The following is a 20,733-nucleotide window of genomic DNA, read 5'->3' as shown; positions in this document are numbered from 1 at the left end:
AGGGAATGTTGGGAGGAACAGCAGCAGGCACCTTCACAAACGTTTATTTAAAAACGTTTCTAAACTACTGAAAATTTAAAAATCAAAACACAGCATTAAAAAAATCAATAAAACAGAATTACAAAAAAAGAGAATGTGAAGAGCAGTAAAGAACAGTATTCTTTAGAAAATAAAGAACAATATTATAAAAACGGATTCAGTAATAACGGGGCACAATCATTTGGGCCAGGGAACCTTAGGACCACAGGAAGCTGCCATATACCAAGTCAGGCCATTCGTCCATTTAGCTCAGTATTGTCCACACCAGTGTTCTTCAACGTTGGGTCCCCAGATGTTGATGGACTACAACCTCCATCATCCCTTGACCAGTGGCTAAGCTGGCTGGGGATGATGGGAGTTGTAGTCCCTGAACATCTGGGGACCCAACGTTGAAGAACAGTGGTTTACCCTGACTGGTAGTGGCTCTTTCAGGGGTTCAGGCAAGAGTCTTATCCTGCCCTTTCTGGAGATGCCAGGGATTAAACCTGGGACCTTCTGCATATCAAGCAAGATGTCCTACCACTGAGCTACAAGATGTCTGAAGCAACTGATGGATGATTCATCCATTAGTGCTGGATTTGAACCTGTTTCTGCCCAGGTCTTGGAGAACCAATCTTCTCCTCAAGCGTCCCCACCTCACCCCATTTTGTCCCCAATACGGTCAAAAGCTGATGAATATTTTCAGCTCTCTGGCCCATTCCATGAGTCCCAATCATTTTCTCTCATCATTTCTCCTCACAATAGCTGACGTGTATGAATACTACTATGAATATGAAGATTATGGCCAAGGTGCTGTTGGGCCCAATGCACAGCCTCCTGAGCAGCCGTTATCACCAATCCAAGTGTTTGATGCACGTCAGCGCCGCAAGAGAGAAGCCAAAGACCCTGGGCAGCCGAAAAAGGACATCACCTATGACATCTGCTTCTGGTAAGGTTTTTTGGGGTGGGTGGGAACTATTCTGCTTCTAACATCAAACAGGCCATTTTGAGGAGGCAAAACCCCCAGCCCTCCAAATAGGAACCCTTTTCAGGTGCTACTATTAGGGGTCAGTTAATACATGGAGGCGAGGGGAACACACGAATTCCACCCCCTTCACTGTCACAGTTTTAGTTGCCTCCCAACTTGTGGAAGTTGACTGTGTGAAGCAGGAAGCCAGAGTACACCATACTCTGGTAACTTCCAGACTGGATTATTGCAATGTGCTGCATGTGGGACTGCCCTTGAAGACTACTTGGAAACTTCAATTGGTCCAAAATGCAGCAGCCAGATTACTCGTTGGGGTTGCTTTTAGAACTCATATAACCCCTGTTCTAAACCAGTTGCATTGATTGCCAATTTTTTTCCAGGTCCAATTAAAGGTGCTCACACTAATGTTTAAAGCCCTGAATGACGTAGGCCCCAAATATCTGAGGGACCACCTCCTTCTTCCCTACAGACCCTCTATGGTGTTGAGATCAGCAGAGGGGGCCTTCTTGCTAGTTCCAGCCCCCCTCGGAGGTTTGGGTGGTGGCAGTCTAGGGGAGGACATTCTGTGTGGCAGCCCCTAAATTGTGGAATTCCCTCCCCACAGAGGTTCACCTGGCACCTTCACTATACAATTTTTGTTCTGTGCTGAAGGCATACCTCTTTACCCTGGCTTTGTCACTTGAGATGCATATTTTCAGGACCCACTCTATTCCTATGATTGTAATTTGTTTTAAACTGTTTTTAATATTGGATTTTAAGCTGTTGTAACCCACCTTGGGACATACTGCTGAAGGTCAGATAATATATTTAATAATAACCAATAATAACAAGAATTATTTATTGTTGTTGTTGTTGTATCTGTGGAGAACCTCAGGGTTCTAAAATGTGTGGGCAGCCTCCAGACTGTCACTGTTTTGTGGGAGGGATTCAAGCACATACCGGAACTTTAGGTCTACACAATGAAGTAGATTAGACAGACGCCGTCTCTGTTATCTTTTTGGCACCTATTGAAGACCTTCCTCTTTCAACAAGCCATTTAAGTAGAGACCTTATCCCAGTCTGTGTCTGTGTTGGAATTGCCTTTTAAGGTGTTTTTAAAGCTTTTTTTAAAAGATGTTTTTAAAGCTTTTTTAAAAAAAAACGTTTTTAAAGATGTTTTGTTTTAATATGTTTTTGAGGATGTTTTGTTTTAATATATTTTAAAGTCTGTTTTTATGATGTTTTAAAGTGTTTTCAGTGCTTTTGTTTGTCACCCTGGGCTCCTACTGGGAGGATGGGCGGGATATAAATCTAATAAATAAAAATAATAAAATGCTCTGTTGCACTAGCACAACAAATCCACTTTAAAAACAAACAATAGATTGCTTGCAGTTTGGAATTTGACAGGGAAACACATTGAAAAGTGTCAGACGAATGAATGTCATCCTCGTATAATTGCCCCATAAACAAAACCAGAACGAATGCTAAATAAAGATCTCATTAAGGCCCCTCCAGATGTCCTTTTTATTCTGCATTCATGATGATTTGTGCTCATGATGGCATTGGGGTGGTTATACCTATATGAGATCCCTCTTTAAAAAAAATTTAAAAAATTGTCATTTCAAGAAAAAAAGCCATTTTTGTTCCAGAGCTGGAGAAGTGCATGTGTCATGCCCAGTTTGCCTATGTGTGTTGATATAATTCATACAAGAGTGTCCGACTGTGAAATAGCCCCTTGGCTTTGCTTTCCCCTTTGCAGTCCCACTTTCAATACTTTTTGTGCCTGCAAATGTTTAGGGACAGACCCCCTGCTCCATTTCCAATCGGTGCACATCTTGTGGCTTCCTGCTGAAATCCTATAACTTTTCATACCACAAACGTTTCGGTTTTGGTTTTTGTCCTGCTTTTGGTGCACTATAGCACAAGAGTGGCCCCCACCCTGACAGCAATAATGCAGTAACATTGGGGAACCATTGCAGAACAAGTGATAGAGCAGAATGCTGTGCAGACAGTCCTGTGTCAATGAATCCACCACTAATGCGCTCTTCTTGAGTCAATGACATGTTGCAGCTGTTTTTATGGTGTTTTAAAGTATTTTTAGCACCTTGTTTGCCGCCCTGGGCTCCTGCTGGGGAAGGGCGGGATACAAATTAAATAATAAATAAATAAATAAATAAAAAGAAACCACCAGCTTGGAAGGGCTCATAGTTTGACCACTGCGCTAGCTTTGTGCAAGCACATCAGGATGAATGCTAAATAAGCAGCTCATCTGGAGGAGCCCACAGATAAACAGTCTCCGCTTATGGTTTGGAAGTTGACTAAAACAGGGACAAGGAGGACGGAGCTAACACACTCGGCCCCACTGCCCCCACCTCCATGTGTATCCTTTCGCTTAATAGTAAAGCCTGAAGAGGGCTCCTGTTTGGGTTGTTGTGCCTTCTGGACTTATTATTAGGGTTGGTGCTTTCTTTATTAAGAGTGGAGGATGGGAAAGAATGTGTTCTGACCTCACCATCTCCCCCATTTTGTGTGACAGGCCACAGATTCTCATAATAATCTCCCTTCCACCCCACTTTATGTTTTTATCCTGCACTTCCTCCAAGGAGCTTAGAGAGATGTATAGACTTGGTCCCCCCCCCCTTTTATCCTCACAGCGACCATGTGAGATAGACTATGCTGAGAGACAGGCCCAGGATCACTCAATAAGAATTGTGGTTACGCAGAGATTTGAACCCGGGTCTTCCCAGTCTAAGCTAAGGATGGGGGAGAAATTCAGCTCAGTTCACATTTAAAGGCAAACCTCCCTAATTTGCACTCTCCAAGACAATACGCAGACCGAAACACAGCCGCCCTTAGAAAGTTGCACTTCTCCCAGTTTTGCAAGGGACTTCTCCAGCCAAGTAATGTGCATGAAAATGCATGTGCTGTATTAGTGAAAATAACCTACAGAAACACATTATTTTAGAGCAGTGGTTCCCAACTGGGGACCACAAAGTAATCCAGAGGGGGCCGTGAACAGTAAAGAAATGAATTATTTATTAATTTTTTTAAAAAGTCTTCACTCTTTCTACACTGTCTGCTTTCCACTGCCGCTGCAGATGACACCTCCCCCTTGCTCCAAACGAGAGGGGAGGCCTTTTGCTGAAGCACCAGAGCGTCTTTCAGGCGCACTAAGGGCAGGCATCTGCCTATAAAGTACATGGCAGATGCCAAAGGAGGCTGAGGGTGGAGCTACCAGGAAGAAGAGGGGATTACTATCACTGATTCCCGTCTCCTTACACTGCCGCTACTGGCAACGCCCTTGCTTAGAATGAGAGGAGAGGGCTTTTTGTGAAGCAAAAAGAAGCAAGCCTGCAAAGAAAGGCTGCTTCCCCGCTTCCTTCCTGGCAGCCAGCCTGCCTCCCTGGGGGGAGGGGGTCACAATTTTTTTCAGCTTATAAAGGGGGTCCCGTGCTCATAAATGTTGGGAACCACTGTCTTAGAGGGAAATTGCTTTGCATAAGTGGGTATATTTGGAAAAGATATATACAAAAATGTGTATATTAGGACTAAATTTGCATAAATGTTGATGAATTTTTAGGGGGAGAAATATTGCAAACAGATGTGCATATGTGGAGAACTGAAGGCTGGAAAAAAAGAGAGAACGAATTGGCAGATTGGCTCTAAGCCTGACGCTCTAACCATTGTACCACACTGGCTCTGCCAAAAGGCAGGACATCCTTTTTCACCATTTTTTCTTCTTTTTTTCTTTTCTTTTTTTTCTTCCCCTACAGGAGACAACCAGGGGCTCACGTCTCTGGCATGGTTATTGTTGACATCACCCTACTTAGTGGCTTCCAGCCTGACGAGGACTACCTTGAGGAGGTGGAGAGACTCTGCATGCCTGTTCAAAACTGACAAGTGTTTAGGGTCCATGCCTGCCAAAGCACCATTGAGCTCTCTGATCTGGAAGTTCCCTTCCCCATTTATCCTTAGATATGTGAAGGCAGTGTAGGCTGCTCAGATACAGAAAACAGGGCCCTGCCCTCAGCCAGCCCCCATCTGCCTGCCTTCTTATGTACAGCCAGTCCAGGAAATGGATGCTCCATGTCAGCTTCCCCCTTCTTAAGCCACATCCACACCAAACATTTATTCCACATTAAACAGCCATGGCTTTCCCCAAAGAATCCTGAGAATTGTAGTTTGTGAAGGGTGCTGAGAGTTGGTAGGAGACTCCTATTCCCCTGACAGAGCCCTAAAGACCAGAGTGGCTTAACAGTCAGCCCCTCTTCCCAGAGAATTCTGGGAACTGTAGCTCTGTGAGGAGAATAGGGGTCTCCTAACAACTTTCAGCACCCTTCACAAACTATACTTCCTAGGATTCTTTGGGTGAAGCCATGGCTGTTTAATGTGGAATAAATGTCTGGTGTGGATGTGGCCTGTCACAGTCTCACTCAGCAGTGAAGAGGAGGTGGACAAAACTAGAATTAGTGGGCTGTGCCTGTCATTGGCCCCACCTACTATTGGGCTCCTTGGTTTCCAAGTCCAAACGGCCGCTGGCCACCGCTGTGTGTAGGTGAGATGTAGTGCTTTGGTTACCCAGGACAGGGTTGAAGCACTCAGGGTAGATTTATACCACATACACTTCCTTGTACTTATTGGCCTGGGACCCTTCAAAAGTAAACATCAGAGAGGGGTGGGGAGGGAAGCTTCAGGGGAAATGTGACAGGTACAGAAAGGGCTATTCTCATCTCATTCTCTTCTGTCCCTTCTTCAATACGAATCACCCCCCTCCAAAATATATTTTGCAAGACTGCATTGTAACGTCTATGTGGCTGCAATGTAAGAGGGCAGTTTCTCCCTTAGATTCCTGGTTCAGATTAAAAATTGGATTTAAAACCTTACAAATTTCATCCAGGGATGGTAGGAACCTGTTGCCCTTCCAGATGTCATTGAGCTCCAACACCCATCAGCCCCAGCCAGCGTGGTCAGTCGCCAGGGATGATGGGAGTTGTAGTTGAACGATGTCTGAAGGGCTACAGAGTCCCCACCCCTGATTTAATCCAGGTATTAATACCTTGCCTACGGCCATACTACCCTGAACATGCCCAATCTTGTCTGATCTTGGAAGCTAAGCAGGGTCAGGCCTGGGTAGTACTTGGATGGGAGACCACCTGGGAATACCGGGTGCGGTGGGCTTAGAGGAAGGCAATGGTAAACCACCTCTGAATAGCTCTTACCGTGAAAACCCTATGAATACATCCAAAAAAGATTCATAGGGTCACCATGAGTCATAATCGACTTGAAGGCATATAACAACAACAAATATCTTAGTGGATTAGACTGTCGGACAGACTGCTGGAGTCTCATCATAGGAAAGGAGTGTGACAATCGTGTTATATGCCCCAGAGAAACTTAGCCTGAAGGCCATGTTCTCCCTCCACAGTTGGAGGCAGCGTGCCACTGAATGCCAGTTGCTGGGAATCCCAAAAGGGGAGAGTAGTGCTGTTGCACTTAGGCCCTTCTTTCAGGCTTCCCATCGGAGCATCTGGTTGGCCACTGTGGGAACTGGACACCGAACTAGATGGGCCACTCACTGGCCTGACCCAGCTGCAGGACTCTTCTCATGTTCCCAAGGCATCCGCTTGCTGGTTCACCTTTTCATTTCTTTGTTGTCTCTCACCCTTCTCTCCCAGCTGCGAACTCTCCCCGACCAATACATCAGCCACTGGGAGATTCAAGGACGACGGTTGCTGTTGTACTTTGACTCGGTGAGAGATGCGGGCAGGATAAGGCAGGCAGCGGGGGGAAGGACAGCTTCAGATAAACGCCTCCGTTTATGCAACGTGCAGAGGGGAAACCAGGATTGTGCCTGCTGGACCGGCCTTTTGCTGTTCTCCTGTTTGGACTATACGGCAGGGGTGGGAAACCTTTTTCAGAGCGAGGGCCACATTCCCTTCTGGGCAACCTTCTGGGGGCCACATGCCAGAGATGGGTGGAACCAGAAGCAAAAGTGGGTGGAGCAACAAATGCCAACGTTTACCGTTGTACAGTAGGCTAGTTTCTACACAGGCACTCTCACACACCTCTTTCTGTCCTCCATCCAGAGAAGCAAGAGGCATTATCAGAGTTGAAGAGCACATCCCAGCCAGGCAAAAACACTCACGGAGGGTGCAAAGTAGGGTTGGTGATGGGGAGAAAGGGTGTGGCTTTGGGCCAGACTGAGACTGGGAGACTGCATTCGGGCCCCAGACCTCAGGTTCCCCACCCCTGCCTTATGGCATGCAGATGGCATACACATAGGTTGACTATGCCTTTTCAGTCACTAAGGACAGAGCTTCATGGAACTGGAAGAAAGGACAAGCCCATCTTTCAGTTTCTTCATCCACCAGGGTAACTCAACAAGGCTATCAGTGGCTACTAGCCACAATGGCTATGCTGTACCTCTGCACTTAGAAGGCAGTGTAGGCTTCTGAATACTCACAAATGGGGAGAGTTACACTCAGATCCTGCTTGCAGGCTTCCCAGAGGCAACTGTGAGAACAGGATGTGAGACTGGATGGGCCTTTGATCCAGCAGGACTCTCCTCATGTTCTTCAATATATTCATCATCCATAGGTACCAGTATCGGGACGTGAATGTGTATCGTTTACAGCCAAACAGCTGATGCCGGTGGGAAAACTTCAGCCAGCCAGTGCCACCATATATGACTTCTATGAACCAGGTAAGCAATGTTGGGGCATGGGGCAGAGGATTGCCCAGGGGGAACAGGGTGCATCTTTTGGGTGGGGGCAGAGATGTAGTAACCAGGGGGGTATTGCCTTTGTTGGTCATAAGAGACGAATAAGGGAGAACTTTTATTAAATCATAACTTCCTTTACTATCCCCCAAAAGGCAACTATATTGAGGTTTTGGTGATATGCAAATGTATTTAGATTTAATTGCTCAGTCCATTGTTTAGAAGGCAGATGGTTAGTCAACTCAAACAGAATTATAGAGTTGGAAGGGTCCTTGAGGGCTATCTTGTCGAATCTCCTGTTCCATGCCAGAAATCCCAGGGCAAAAGTGTCTCTAGCAGGTGGCTGGATAGCCTCTGCTTAAGGACTCCCAGTGAGGGAGAAAACACCCCATAAGTAATTTGTTCCATTGTTGATCTGTTGACCAGACTTCCCTGGGAAAAGGGATTGTTAAACTGCTCTGGGACTGTAGGTCTGTGAGGAGAATAGGGGTCTCCTAACAACTCTTAGCACCCTTCACAAATGACAGTTCCCAAGATTCTTGGGTGAAAGACATGATGGTTTAATACGGTATGATACTGCTTTAAATGTATAGTGCAGATGGGGCCTAAATATGCAACGTGAATTTGCTGCTTTGTGATTAAGTTCCATCCAACACGCACACTAACTGCTCTCCTATCACCTTTCAGACAAACGCTGCAGCATCTTTTATGGTGCCCCCAACAAGTCTCAGTTTGTGTCGGCCTTGTGCTCAGAAGATGTCTGCCAGTGTGCTGAAGGTCAGGCTTCCTGGGCTGGCTTCAGGGTGGCTTTTGTAGGGCTGGATCAAGGCCATTGGTGGAGCCCCCAGGCGAGAGCCCCATCCCTCTTGCAGCACAAACATGTCGCTTGCTTAGTTCCATGAAACAAGCCAGGAGGATGGGTTAAGAAGACCCTCTAAAGCAATGCATCTGCTATGCTGTTGCTCACTACATCCTGGCATCAGGGCCCGGAGGATGCTGCACGCCTCTCTTGTTAGGCTACTGGTCTTCAAAGCACCGGTAGAACAGCTAGGGAATGTGGATTAGAAATGATATTAGGCCCTTACACCATCTATGGGGATGCCCCCTCTATGGGCATACCCAACCTTGGAGCAGTGATGGGCTCCATTTCTGCAATAATCAGATTTGCCATCAGATTAATAATTATTTCTGATATTTTCTATCTTTGTGAATTTTGAAGTAGCAACTCTCCACGTTTGGTTTTCTATTCATTCTTCTTTTCCGATTGTTTTTTTTAATTCGCTTTGATAGTGTGAGTGATACTTTTATCCATCTACTTTCTATGTGAGCTCTTCAAATGTATACAGTATTCCCTTTCACTGAGTCAATGAAGTGTTGATTGTAACTGACAGACAGAAAACAGCAGGGGGGAAATGAGGTGTTGATTGTAAGCAGCAGGACTTGATAATCTGCCTAAATTCTCTGCTCTGCAGTGCACAGGAAATCATTAAAGAGTTCAGAATAAAGATAGATACCAGTGGAGACTCCTAAACAAATAGCGATTGTAATATCAATAATTCTCTGCAAAACATATCGGAGGAGACTGGAAAAATGAAAAGATATTGGAGGAAAAAGGAATTGGATTGTTAATGACCACCAGGGGGCCACACTTAAAAACAAAACGTAAAAAAGGAGAGGATTCCATCCCTAACTTGGAGTGACAGTACTGCCCACGCCTATTGATGTAGTGCATTCCTCCCATAATCTGGCTTTATCACATTAGTGTTCACAAAGGAAGAGAGAGTTCTTTTGGAGCTAACATCTGGCAGTGATGTTATTGGCACTGTCCAATAGAAACCTACGCCATGCACATAGTTGTGCTTGCTGAGATAAGACTGCTATTTCTCTCTCCCAGCGACATGATTTTCCTTATGGGTTCAACCACTGCATCTGGAAGGGCTGTTTAAGAAGCCAGGAATCCCAGTTCTTTGCTTGCTTTCCCTAGTCCTCTCCCATTAATATTCAAAGTTACCTATGCCCCTCCCCTGTTCACTTCTGCTGAAGCCAGTTGTGCCTCACAAGTAGGGACGGGGGAGGAATTTGATTCGGTTCACATTTAAAGCTGAATTTATCAAATCCACATTTTCTGAAACAACATGAGAACTGAAACACAGTCAACCCTTCAAAATTCGTAGTTATCTGAATTTTGTGGTGCAGTTCTGCAACCAACCAGAGTTTACAAAAATGCATACACTAGGGTGAAGTGTGCATAAAAATGAATATATTCGTGAAAATAACATACAAACATGCATTACATTAGAAGAAATTGTTGGAAAAATGTGTCCATTAGAGAAAGTGTATACAGAAATGTGTTTAGGAGAAATTCTCACTAAAATGCTGAAGAATTTTCATGAGGATTTTTTAAAGATCACAAATTGCTGCAGAACTGAATTTAAGATTTGAAAAAAGAGAAACTGAAGAGAACCAAAATTCACAGATCTTTCCACCCCTACTCACAAGCTACCTTGCACTAATGCACTGCTCACACACACCCCAGGGAATCTAGAAGATTGACCCTATTTCTTCCCTCACCTGTGCAGGTGCCTGCCCGCGTTTGAACCGTACCCTTGAGAATGCCATTACAGAGGACACTCGCATGGAGTTTGCATGTTACAGTCCCCGCGTGCATTATGGTAAGGGAGTAGCGCTGGAAAGGGATGGGGGAGAAATTCAATTCAGTTTTGCGTTTAAAGGCGAACCTTACCTAAGTCACCATTTCCGAAACAGTACACGAAACAAAACTCAGCCACTCTTTGAAATTCGCACTTCTCTGAATTTTGCAATGTGGTTCTCCAAACAAGTGACGTATAGAAAAGTGCATATATATTAGAATAAAGCTTGTGCAGAAATGCATATGTCAATGAAAATAACATACAAAAATATGTAATATTAGAGAAAAATGCTTTGCAAAAATGTCATTATTAGGCAGATTTGAATACAAAAATGTGTATATTAGATGGCAATGGATTTTCATGGGGACTCCCCCCCATTATTTTAATGCAAACTAATGTGGAGACTGGAAAAGCAAGAAACTGAAATGGACAGATTTGCCATCCCTAATATTAGATTTGGAGACCTTTCCAGCTTGACTATTTTGGCTCTTGCCCCATTGATTTCCCAGTATCTCCACTCACCAAGCCTAATTATTTTCACACAAACACACTATTTCAGTTCAGTACACTGCATCTTTTCCACTCCTTTACAGGGCCTATATTCAGTTCTGCAATTGACTCATCGATCTAATTGAAGTCTGAAGTTTATTTCTTCCTCAAAAATATTTGTATACTGTATTGCCAAAGGGCAATGGTTCTTTGTGGATTTGGAAAAAAATGGAGTGAAAGGTTAAAGGTTTATTTATCTACTTAAGAAAAGCACACAGAAAATAGAAAGAAAGGTTATTATAAATCTTACATCCCTGCAGCTGCCTGGGAACCCTCAGAACGACGCTGAACAGACCTCTGGGGCTTGGATACATAGCATTGTGATCAGTGCTCTGTACTAAGTTCCAAAGTGGAGGGTTTTACAAGAAATAATATACCATTCAATGCTAATTAATCACACCTGGTATTTGGGTTGTACATTAATGCTTGTGACAATGTTTATACTGCCACAAGGTCACAGACAGAGCTTGGAAAAGTTACTTTTTTGAACTACAACTCCCATCAGCCCCAGCCAGCAGGGCCACTGGATTGGGCTGATGGGAGTTGTAGTTCAAAAAAGTAACTTTTCCAAGCTCTGGTCACAGAGCACTTACTTTGTTGTGAGCAGCCAAGATAGATAACTGACCAGCTTATGAGGTTATGGTGAGCTTATCTTTTTGAGAGAGACAAGTGATCAACGTCTCCAGGCTCTGCTCAGCAGTGCCATCTCCATACATATACCTACTATTTTACAGAATCTTAAGCATTAACCTGTTACATGCCTTTGGCCCAAAAGGATCCCAAGGTGTGAAGGGAGCAAGTGCAGTGTACCAGTAACTGAACTCTTCAACGTACAGTTCTCTTCTGCATATACCAATACATATACCACCCTTCAGGGACGGTGACATCATAAAATACTGAAATACACAATAAAAGGCAGCTAAAACCCTATAGCAGACTTAGACAAATGAAGATGCCTGGAAAAACAGAAATGACTAAACCTGGTGCAAAAAAGTAATATTGGCACCAGGCCAGACCTCTTTGAAAAGGCCATTTCATAATCAGGTTGCCACCACCAATAAAGCCCTTTCCTTTTTTGTTATATAGCATATTTCCAATAAGTTCATATTCTAGTACAGTTGACAGCCTCAGTCCCCAGATCATGGTAGATTATTTTATCTATGGGCCACTCCAGATAACCCATTTATTCAGCATTCATCCTGATTTGCTTCCATGAAGCTTAATGTGGTGATTAGACTATGTCTGGTCTTTACTGAGCATTCATTCTGATCAGTTTGCGGAGAGGTTATATGACATTGAGTATTCATCCCAATATGCTCAGTAATATCTTCCATTAAGCATTTGTTCATCACCCACACTTTTCTATGCATTTCCCCCGTCACTTTCCAAACCATGAAAAGTGGGTTTTTTAAAGTGGATTTATTGTGCAAGTGCAACAGAGCTCTTTAATCCACCCTAAGTGTGCAAAACTAATGTTCTTGTCTGCGATTGTCCCGCCCCCCCAAAAAATACTCAGTCTGAGGCACCCTATGTTTCTTTACTTCTTTTATTTACAGGTGTTACAGCATTCTTTTCTGCAAAAAGCACATCAAGCAGCGTATAGTATAATATTAATTCCTGTTTCATAGGTTGCTACCTCCGCTGTCGGAGGCAATATGCTTCTGAATACCAGTTGCTGGAATCCACAGGAGAGTGCTGTTGGGCTCAGGTCCTGCTTGTGGGTTTCCCAGGGGCATCTGGTTGGCCACTATGAGAACAGGATGTTGGACTAGCCAGGCCATTGGTCTGATCCAGCAGGGCTCTTCTCATGTTCTTAAGTGCTTTCCCAATTTATTCCCACTTTTCTCTCCTACCCACAGGGTTCCGAGTTCGAGTGGAGCGCGAGAGCCATGAAAGCGCCTTCCGGGTCTATGAAGCTACCATCTTGGAGTCTTTGCAGTACAGTGAGTGATACTTATTTCATTTCATTTCATTCCTGAATAGCTTTCTATTAAAGATAACGATATTCAACAATAAAAATGCCCACAAGAAAAACAGTTTTATATCTTAAAAACAATTACACCAATTTCATGTATATATATATATATAAAAAGAATTCAGATCCAGTACAGATACAGACTTTGATAAAAAAAATCTCCACTTAAAAGGCTTGTTGAAAGAGGAAGGTATTCAGTAGACACCACAAAGACAACAGAGATGGTGCCTGCGTAATGTGCAGTGGAATTCCAAAGGGTAGGGGCGATCAGTGCTAGTCCTACTCAGAGTAAGCTAATTGAAGTTAATAGACATAATTCCCTTAGGTTCATTAATTTTGGTGGGTCTTCTCTGAGTTGCACTTACAACCCTAGGTGCCACCTTGCTAAAGGCCTGATTCCTACATGGTGCAGAATGAACCTCTTGATGAGATGGTATCTGCAGGAGGCCCTCACCTGCAGAGCACTGTGACCGACTCGGTATATAAGGAGAGAGACAGTCTTTCAGGTATCCTGGTCCCAAGCTGTATATTTATTTATTTATTAAATTTATATACCGCCCGACTAGCAGTAGCTCTCTGGGCGGTGTACAGCACTACCAGCATCTTGTGGGAGTGTTAAACACCAGGGTAGATTCAGTGCTTTCTTGCAGGATCAGAGCCCCAAGAAAGATGAGGGTCATTCTTTGCAGAATCCAAATATTGAAGAACAGGTCAGGTCATTCCGAAATAGGATTGCCAGGTTCAGGGCCTGAGACTGATCCAGTTCTTTAGGAGACGAGAAAGTCAGCCAAGTGCAGGTGTTCTTGCAACACTGTAACTGGAAAAACCACAAGGCGGAATTCTCCCTTCCCTCTGCACAACTTTTAAAGATACAGAAGACCTCTTGGTTGCCAGGCCCAGCCTCCAAGAGGTCTTCTGTATCTTTAAAAGTTGTGAAGGGGGAAGGGAGAATTCCACCTTGTGGTTTTTCCCATTACAGGGTTGCAAGAACACCTGTACTTGGCTGACTTTCTCTTCTCCTAAAGATACAGGATCAGTCTCAGGCCCTGAGCCTGGCAACTCTATTCCGAAAGAACAGCATAAGACAGTGATAAACGAATACAGAAAGGAACCGCCTGTCAGTTCATTGGAATGCAGTTGAAACAGCAACAATCAATAGTTTCCATCCCTAATTGGGAGTCTAATAATCTCTGGAGGGCCCCATCCCTGCAACTGGGACTTCTTGAAATAAAATTAATTGCCATGACGGTTCTCCTGAAACAGGTGTGGCAGAGTAAGCATTGGGAGTGAATACTGAATAGGGATCACAAGTGCAAAGCACCACAATAAAGACTGAAGGACACACCGGGCGACCTGGTTATTCAGATTTGCTTGTGCAAAGCTTAAGTGGTGGCTAGACTCTGCCTGGTCTTTAATGAGCAATTGTTCTGATTTGTTTATGGGGCGGTTATACGACAATGAGCATTCATCCTGATTCGCTTGCGGGGTGTTTACATGTCTTCTCCTTAAGCATTCATTCATCCCACACTTTTCAATGCATTTCCCTGTCATTTTCCAAACCGCAAAAAGCCCCCTTTGTTTTACAAAGTGATTCGTTGTGCTAGCCCTTTAATCCATTTTATATCCCCAAACCCGCAGTCTTGGTACCTGCTTGAATCCCTTGTGCAAAATATTGACAGTTTGGAGGCACCCAGAGAGAGAAGGGGAAAAAAGCAGAACAGGATGAGCGGGCAGGATATGGATATATCAGGATAAGGTGCTTGCATCACAGTTTTAGGGCACTTCCAGACAACGTGTTTGTTGCGCATTCACCCTGGTATGTTTGCAGGGAGATTAGACTATGTTGACTATTTAATGAGCGTTCATTCTGAATTGTTTGTGGGAAGGTTAGATGATGTTGCATCAAAGCAAGTTTTACTACCACACCCTTCTGGTACATTTTCCCAGTCACTTTCCTTATTGCAAAAAGTGTGATCTTTTGGGGAAGCGGGTTTGTTGCACAAGCCCTCCCAATCAACTATAGTTGCTGAACCTGGTTTGTGACTGAATCGCACCCAAACATAGCAATAGTCTTCGGTAGGACTCCAGGGGATCTCCCATCCAGAACACTGATCAGGTCCATGCCTATGTGGCTTCAGCGATGCTGCCCGGCGTTTGCTCCCAGCCTGCTCACTTCTCCTGACTTTCATTCTCTCTTCCTCTCCAGCTGCAGACACTGGGATCTCCGCAAACCAGGTCAGGCGCTTTGTGGTCCGTGCAGCTTGTCGGACACGCTTGGCCACTGGCAACGAATATCTGCTGATGGGGCGCGATGGGGAAACCCGTGACGCTGAAGGACGGTAGGAGAAAGAGGCAGGGTGTGTGGGCAGGGGGTGGAGAGAGATCAAATGTGCAGTGGATGGTTGCAAAGGCAGGAAGGGTAAGGGGGACTGGCATCCAGAAATGGGACTGACTGATCTTCAGGGTTTTGGGGTGAAGGGAAGTCATGCCTATGGGTAACTGCTAGAGCAGAGGTAGCTAACTTGGGGCCCTCCAGACAGTGTTAGACTTCCAACTCCCATCAGCCCCAGCCAGCATGGCCAGTGGTCAGGGATGATGGGAGCTGAGGTTCAGCGACACCTGGAGAACTACAGGTGTCCCATCCCTGTGTCGGCAGGGAGGTGAGCATCAGAACTGGGAAGGTGAGCAAATGCAAAGGAGGGCAGTAGGGCTCCTGTGTTCTCAACAGCTTCCCAAAGAACAGCTGCACACCTGTTTAGGCAAGCATTCCCCTGATCGCCTGGCTTGAACCACCTGATCTAATTGTTTTAATTGCTTCTTTAACTGTTTTAATTGTTAGGCTGTTTTCATGGGCTTGTTTTATTGTACGCTTTAATTATTGCTGCCCTGGAGCCTCCTTTCCGCCCACAGCCAAGCTGTAGAAGAGAATCAGTGGCAATGGGAGGGTTAAGCACCTCGTCCAGAAATGCGCCTCTACAAATGGAACACAGAAAGCAGCCTTATACTGGATCGGACCATTGATCCAGCAAGCTCAGTGTTGCCTACAGTTCCTGGCAGCGGCACTCAAGGGTTTCAGGCAGGAGTCTCTCCAAGCCCTACCCAGAGATGCCAAGGATTGAACCTGGTACCTTGTGCATGCAAAGCACGGGCTCTCCCACTGAGGTCTGGGCCCTTTCCTTAAAGATAAAGTAAGATTCCAGTCCTCATGCATCTGAAGAGCTGTGTAAATAGGAACAGCTGAAGCTTCCTCATGCTGGGTCAGAATCTTGGTCTGTCTAGTTAGCCCACTGTTGTCTACACTGACTGGCAGTCGCTCTCCAGGATTTCCGACAGGCGACTTTTCCCCAGCCCTACCTGGAGATGCTGGGATTGAACCTGGGGCCTTTTGCATACTAGGTAGATGCTCTCCCACTGAACTACAGACCCATGTATTCATCTCTGTGTGTACTGCTCAAGTAGAGGCTGACTGGGAAAACACAAAGGCCAGAGCAATAAATCACACAGAGATGCAACAGCTCACAGGAGCTGCTTCCCATTATGATTGAACGGAACATAAGAATATAGGAAACTGCCTTATACTGAGTCAGACCATTGGTCTATCTAGCTCAGTATTGCCTACACTGACTGGCAGCAGCACTCTACAGTTTCAGGCAGGGGTCTCTCCCAGCCCTAGATGCTGGGGATTGAACCTGGGAGCTTTTGCATGCAAAGCAGTTGCTGTGCCACAGAGCTGTGGCAGCTTCCCCTGAATGCGCCTTCTGCCCCTCGTACATGCAGATGTTTGGGAACACACATTTGTCAAAGTAGCTCCACCTTAAACTCTTCTGCATTTTTTTTGGGGGGGGGAATATACTAGTATTTCTACATACTGACCCATGCTCTCTGCAGCCCCCAGTACCTGCTGGATATGAACTCCTGGGTTGAGGAGCTACCACAGCCCCAGCGCTGCCGGGCCACCCAGCACCGCAACACCTGTTCTGAGCTCCAGTCCTTCACCAAGTCCTTTGCTGAGAGCGGCTGCCGCGTCTGAACCAAAGAACTGGACCCGCATCTCCTGTGCTTTCCCATTTTGATGCACCAGAACTTCTTCAGTGGAGTCACTTAAAAAATATGATATATAAGCCAGGCCTGCTGCATTTGGAGACCCTTCTGCTCATTCTGCTGAGGAGAATCGTTGACCTTGGCTCCAAAGTCCTGCTCTGATGGCACCCCTGGTCCTTTCACGCTTTTAACTAAATCCTGACCACTAATTCCTAGTGACAGCCTAGAGCCAAAATAGCAGTCAGCTACCAACAACGTGCATCTTTTCAAAAGGTAAATAGGAACAGGAAAATGTATGCCCACCACTTGTTTGAATGAAACGGACGTATTTCTAGGAATTATTGTCTAAGCTAAAAAATTCCACTTTCCTATATGGCACAGAATCAGCCACATTTAGAAGTTCAAACAACAACTTCTGTCAGTACATGAAAAGGGTTGCGTGACAATCATGGACCAAATTAGGAGTACTGGGCTAGTCCCATCCAAAAAAACTCTTGTCAGTTAACCTTTTTTATTTTATTTTTTTGCCTGTAGCACCTTACAACATATTTGCACTGTTTAAACTGCTGTTTTACTCATTAAAAAAGTATTGCTTCTTACTTTTCTTCCCCCCATCTATGAATTTTTTGTACTGCTGAGGGTTTAGCGACACAGTGCTGGAAGTGTCATGGATGCTGGTGGTGATCCTATATCCAAAGAACCTGTCTTGCTGCAAGGGTGGAAAACTAGCAGCCTTGTATGGACACATCAGGCCCCCGGCCTAATTTTCCTTTGCTCCCATCTTCATCATGCCACATTGACAATATACATCTAAAGCACATTTCAAATGCATGGTTTCTCCCAAAGAATCCCGAGAACCATAGTTTGTTAAGGGTGCTGGGAACTGAAATGTATGATGTGGGTGTAATATTTATCATTATTATTATTACATTTATGAATGACCTTTCACATACCTTTCAAGGTGATTTAAAATACCCCCAAAAATATAGGTTTAAAAACAATGCCAATAACCATCTAAGGCAGAGACCCAGAGGAAAAACTTCATCCAGCTGGAAAAGCTTGTCAAAACACAAAATGTCTTCAGTTGTTTCTGGAAACTACAGACAATAGGCACCTGTTGTATCTCAACAGGGATGCTGTTCCACGAAAGAGAGGCAGCCCCACTCCGAGCTGCGGTGGAGCAGGTTTCTGATATTCCAAGGACTTCACGTAGTGACTCTCCTGCAGAGTGCAGTGACCAACTGGGTACGTAAGGAGGAAGATGGCCTCTTAACTCATCACAAGCTAAACAAGGCCAAAACGTTGAACTTGCCCCAGTGGCAGTAGCAGCCAGTGCAAATCAAAGTGTTACATGTGGGTGTTAGTTTGTCCCCACTAGTAGTCTAGGAGCTGCGTTTTGCATGTGCTGCAGCTTCCGGAGGGTAGCCCCACATCATGCCCAATATGAGGTACAGAACATCATTTACTTGGCAGGCACCTCTCTCTTTTTTCCCCTGGAGAGAGTATGGCAAGAACCAGAGAGGGACCTTCTATTGCAAATGAGTGATTCAGATCCACTTTTTCAGTGTGCACATTAGCTTCCACACATTCCCATTTCTTCACTGGTACAGTAATACCTCAGTGAACAAAGTAGATGCATTCCTGGGCATTACTTCTTTAACAGAAACTTGGATACACCAGAGGTAGGAATAACATGGAAAGAATAGGGATAGGTTACTACACCTGCTCATAGATGGTGGGGGCAGCTTCAACAGGGGTTTTAAAGGGTGCCTACCCAGCACCCACTTCTCCCACTCCCCCGGATTGTATTGGAGCCTTCCTTCTCCAGCCCTGGGAGAAAGCAAAAGATCTCCTTAATGCAAAGTAAACACATAGGCTTGTCAGTTTCACCCTAGCAAAGCAAAGGCACAGGCTGGAGAGTTTATCCAAAGCAAAGCTAGTTGATTTCACCTTTTAAAAAAGCCTTTGTTAAAAGGAGCTTCATTCCTGGAGGATTCATTACCTGAGGTATTACTGTAATATCAATTGCTATTCCACTGCTTGCCATCCATACCAGTAGGCAGAACTTGATGGAACCTATTCTGGTATGTGTTCCCTCCCACCCCCCAGTCTTTCCCCTCAGCCACTACTTCCCCATCCCTCACTATCTTTTTCCATGCTGGCCATGTGCACAGGGATTTCTGAACCTGTGTTTGCATGTAACTTTAAAAAAAATCCTAAGAATTGTGCAACAGCACCAGAGCAAACATGACCACCCTCATCCAAAGACCTCAGCTTTTGGGGTGTGCTTGGGGGAGAGGGGGCAATATCCATTTTCGTATTATTTTTCAAAAATGTTAATACTGATGTCTTCTGCAAGAGTGTTGGAGACCTTGTGCAAGCTTTCCGTAATCTCCAATTTATGTACTATGACGAGAGTCTCCCAGGTATCCACCGCATGCCCAGTGTGGAGCTCTTTAGAGAATGGGGGTAGAGACGCACTTACTGTTGTGCCGGTTCCAGTGTGTCTCCATCCCTGTTATCTGAAACTGGGGGCACATGATGCTAGTCAAGCTCTGCCCTTTTTTACTCTAAAATCTGGTTGGATGAGCTCAAGTGCTTTTTTCACAACTGATTGGTAGATCAACCTGTTGCCACTCCAGGTGTGGCCAATGGAAAGAATGCTGTAGGCTCAGGCAGAGACAGTGATTGGCCCAAAACTTTGCTGTGGATGATCCTGAAGTCAGCAGCGGGGAAGAGAGGTGTGTCTAGCCAAGGGCAGAGTCACTACAAAGTGCAGCCAGAAAAATCATTCTCCTTGCTGGTGAAGTGATTTGTGTGCCTACAGCCTGGGTGCCTCCACAATCCAGAATGCCACAATTTTGGGAGGAATTCAAGGATCTACCACACCTTTAGGTTTGCACAATTAAAGTGGAGTAAAGGATCTGTCGCCCTAGTACAACAAATCACTTTAAGAAAGAATTGGAAATTTGTGCAGCTTGGAAAGTGATGGGGAAATCTATTGAAAAGGGTGGGAGAAGAACAAATGATTAACAGGAAGGCATGTCAATTTCCCCAAAACAAATCATCATAATCACAGTTTATTAGTATGCCACCTTTCCATAGTAATTTATATGCTCAAGGCAGATTTCTGAATGAAAAAAGTTACATAATTTACTAAGTTACAAGCAGAATTTAAATAGTAAAAAAATGAAAAGATCTCATTAAGAAATATACAATAAAACAAAACAATTCCCTTATAGTTGATAAGATCTGTCAATAAAATACAAAACCATGATCCTAATAACAACAAAAGTAACTGTCTTCTAGAATTAAATTTTGGCCCCAATAAAAGCCCCCTAACCACCCCACAGTCAAGATAGTCTCTGGCACCATCAGGTAGTGGCAAATTCAGAAGTGCAGGGTTCCTTCATGATAGTCACAGCCACACCCCTTTCTAAAATGATACAATTTTCTAACATTATAGAATAACATGGCCAGGCTTGAATACTGCTTTCTGCTTCTCTATTACTGTCACCATTTGACTGTCCTTTAGGAAGTAACAAGAAGTCCTTTCACTCTGATTGGCTACAATCAGCAGAAAACGAAAAGGAAATTAAGTTTAGAAGACTCTCTTCAGTAGCTAACACACTCCCCTTTCATGCTGATTGGCTCATAGGATGCTGGAGACATAGAAACCCTGCTGGAGTTCCCAAAAAAGTAAGGAGTCTAAGACCCTCTGAGACCCTGGATGACTACACCCCTTCAAGTGGTAACAGTTTTTGTAGCTGGAATCAGTCAGGGCTCCACCCTCCTCCCTGGCCAGGTGGAAAAT

General features: G+C 44.7%; 1 protein-coding gene and 1 non-coding gene across 2 annotated transcripts in view; both read left to right on the top strand.

Annotated features, from left to right (window-relative positions):
* The window catches only part of LOC133381070 (complement C4-like), an 87,866-nt gene extending 70,348 nt beyond the window's left edge, over nucleotides 1–17,518 (top strand). The window contains exons 34-42 of the mRNA XM_061619550.1: nucleotides 784–967; nucleotides 4,759–4,849; nucleotides 6,661–6,735; nucleotides 7,583–7,688; nucleotides 8,391–8,480; nucleotides 10,283–10,375; nucleotides 12,763–12,846; nucleotides 15,085–15,217; nucleotides 16,767–17,518. Of these exons, the coding sequence (XP_061475534.1) occupies nucleotides 784–967; nucleotides 4,759–4,849; nucleotides 6,661–6,735; nucleotides 7,583–7,688; nucleotides 8,391–8,480; nucleotides 10,283–10,375; nucleotides 12,763–12,846; nucleotides 15,085–15,217; nucleotides 16,767–16,908 (998 nt within the window). The 3' untranslated portion in view covers nucleotides 16,909–17,518. The remainder of the gene's footprint in view (nucleotides 1–783; nucleotides 968–4,758; nucleotides 4,850–6,660; nucleotides 6,736–7,582; nucleotides 7,689–8,390; nucleotides 8,481–10,282; nucleotides 10,376–12,762; nucleotides 12,847–15,084; nucleotides 15,218–16,766) is intronic.
* LOC133382585 (5S ribosomal RNA) lies at nucleotides 6,045–6,163 on the top strand. The gene has a single exon (XR_009761991.1). It is a non-coding gene; the product is annotated as a 5S ribosomal RNA (ribosomal RNA).
* Nucleotides 17,519–20,733: the final 3,215 nt, after the last annotated feature.

Source organism: Rhineura floridana, chromosome 3 (assembly GCF_030035675.1).
Source record: "Rhineura floridana isolate rRhiFlo1 chromosome 3, rRhiFlo1.hap2, whole genome shotgun sequence".
Taxonomy (NCBI): Eukaryota; Metazoa; Chordata; class Lepidosauria; order Squamata; family Rhineuridae; genus Rhineura; species Rhineura floridana.
The sequence above is the reverse complement of the archived record's forward strand: the minus strand, read 5'-3'. Positions and strand labels throughout refer to the sequence as shown.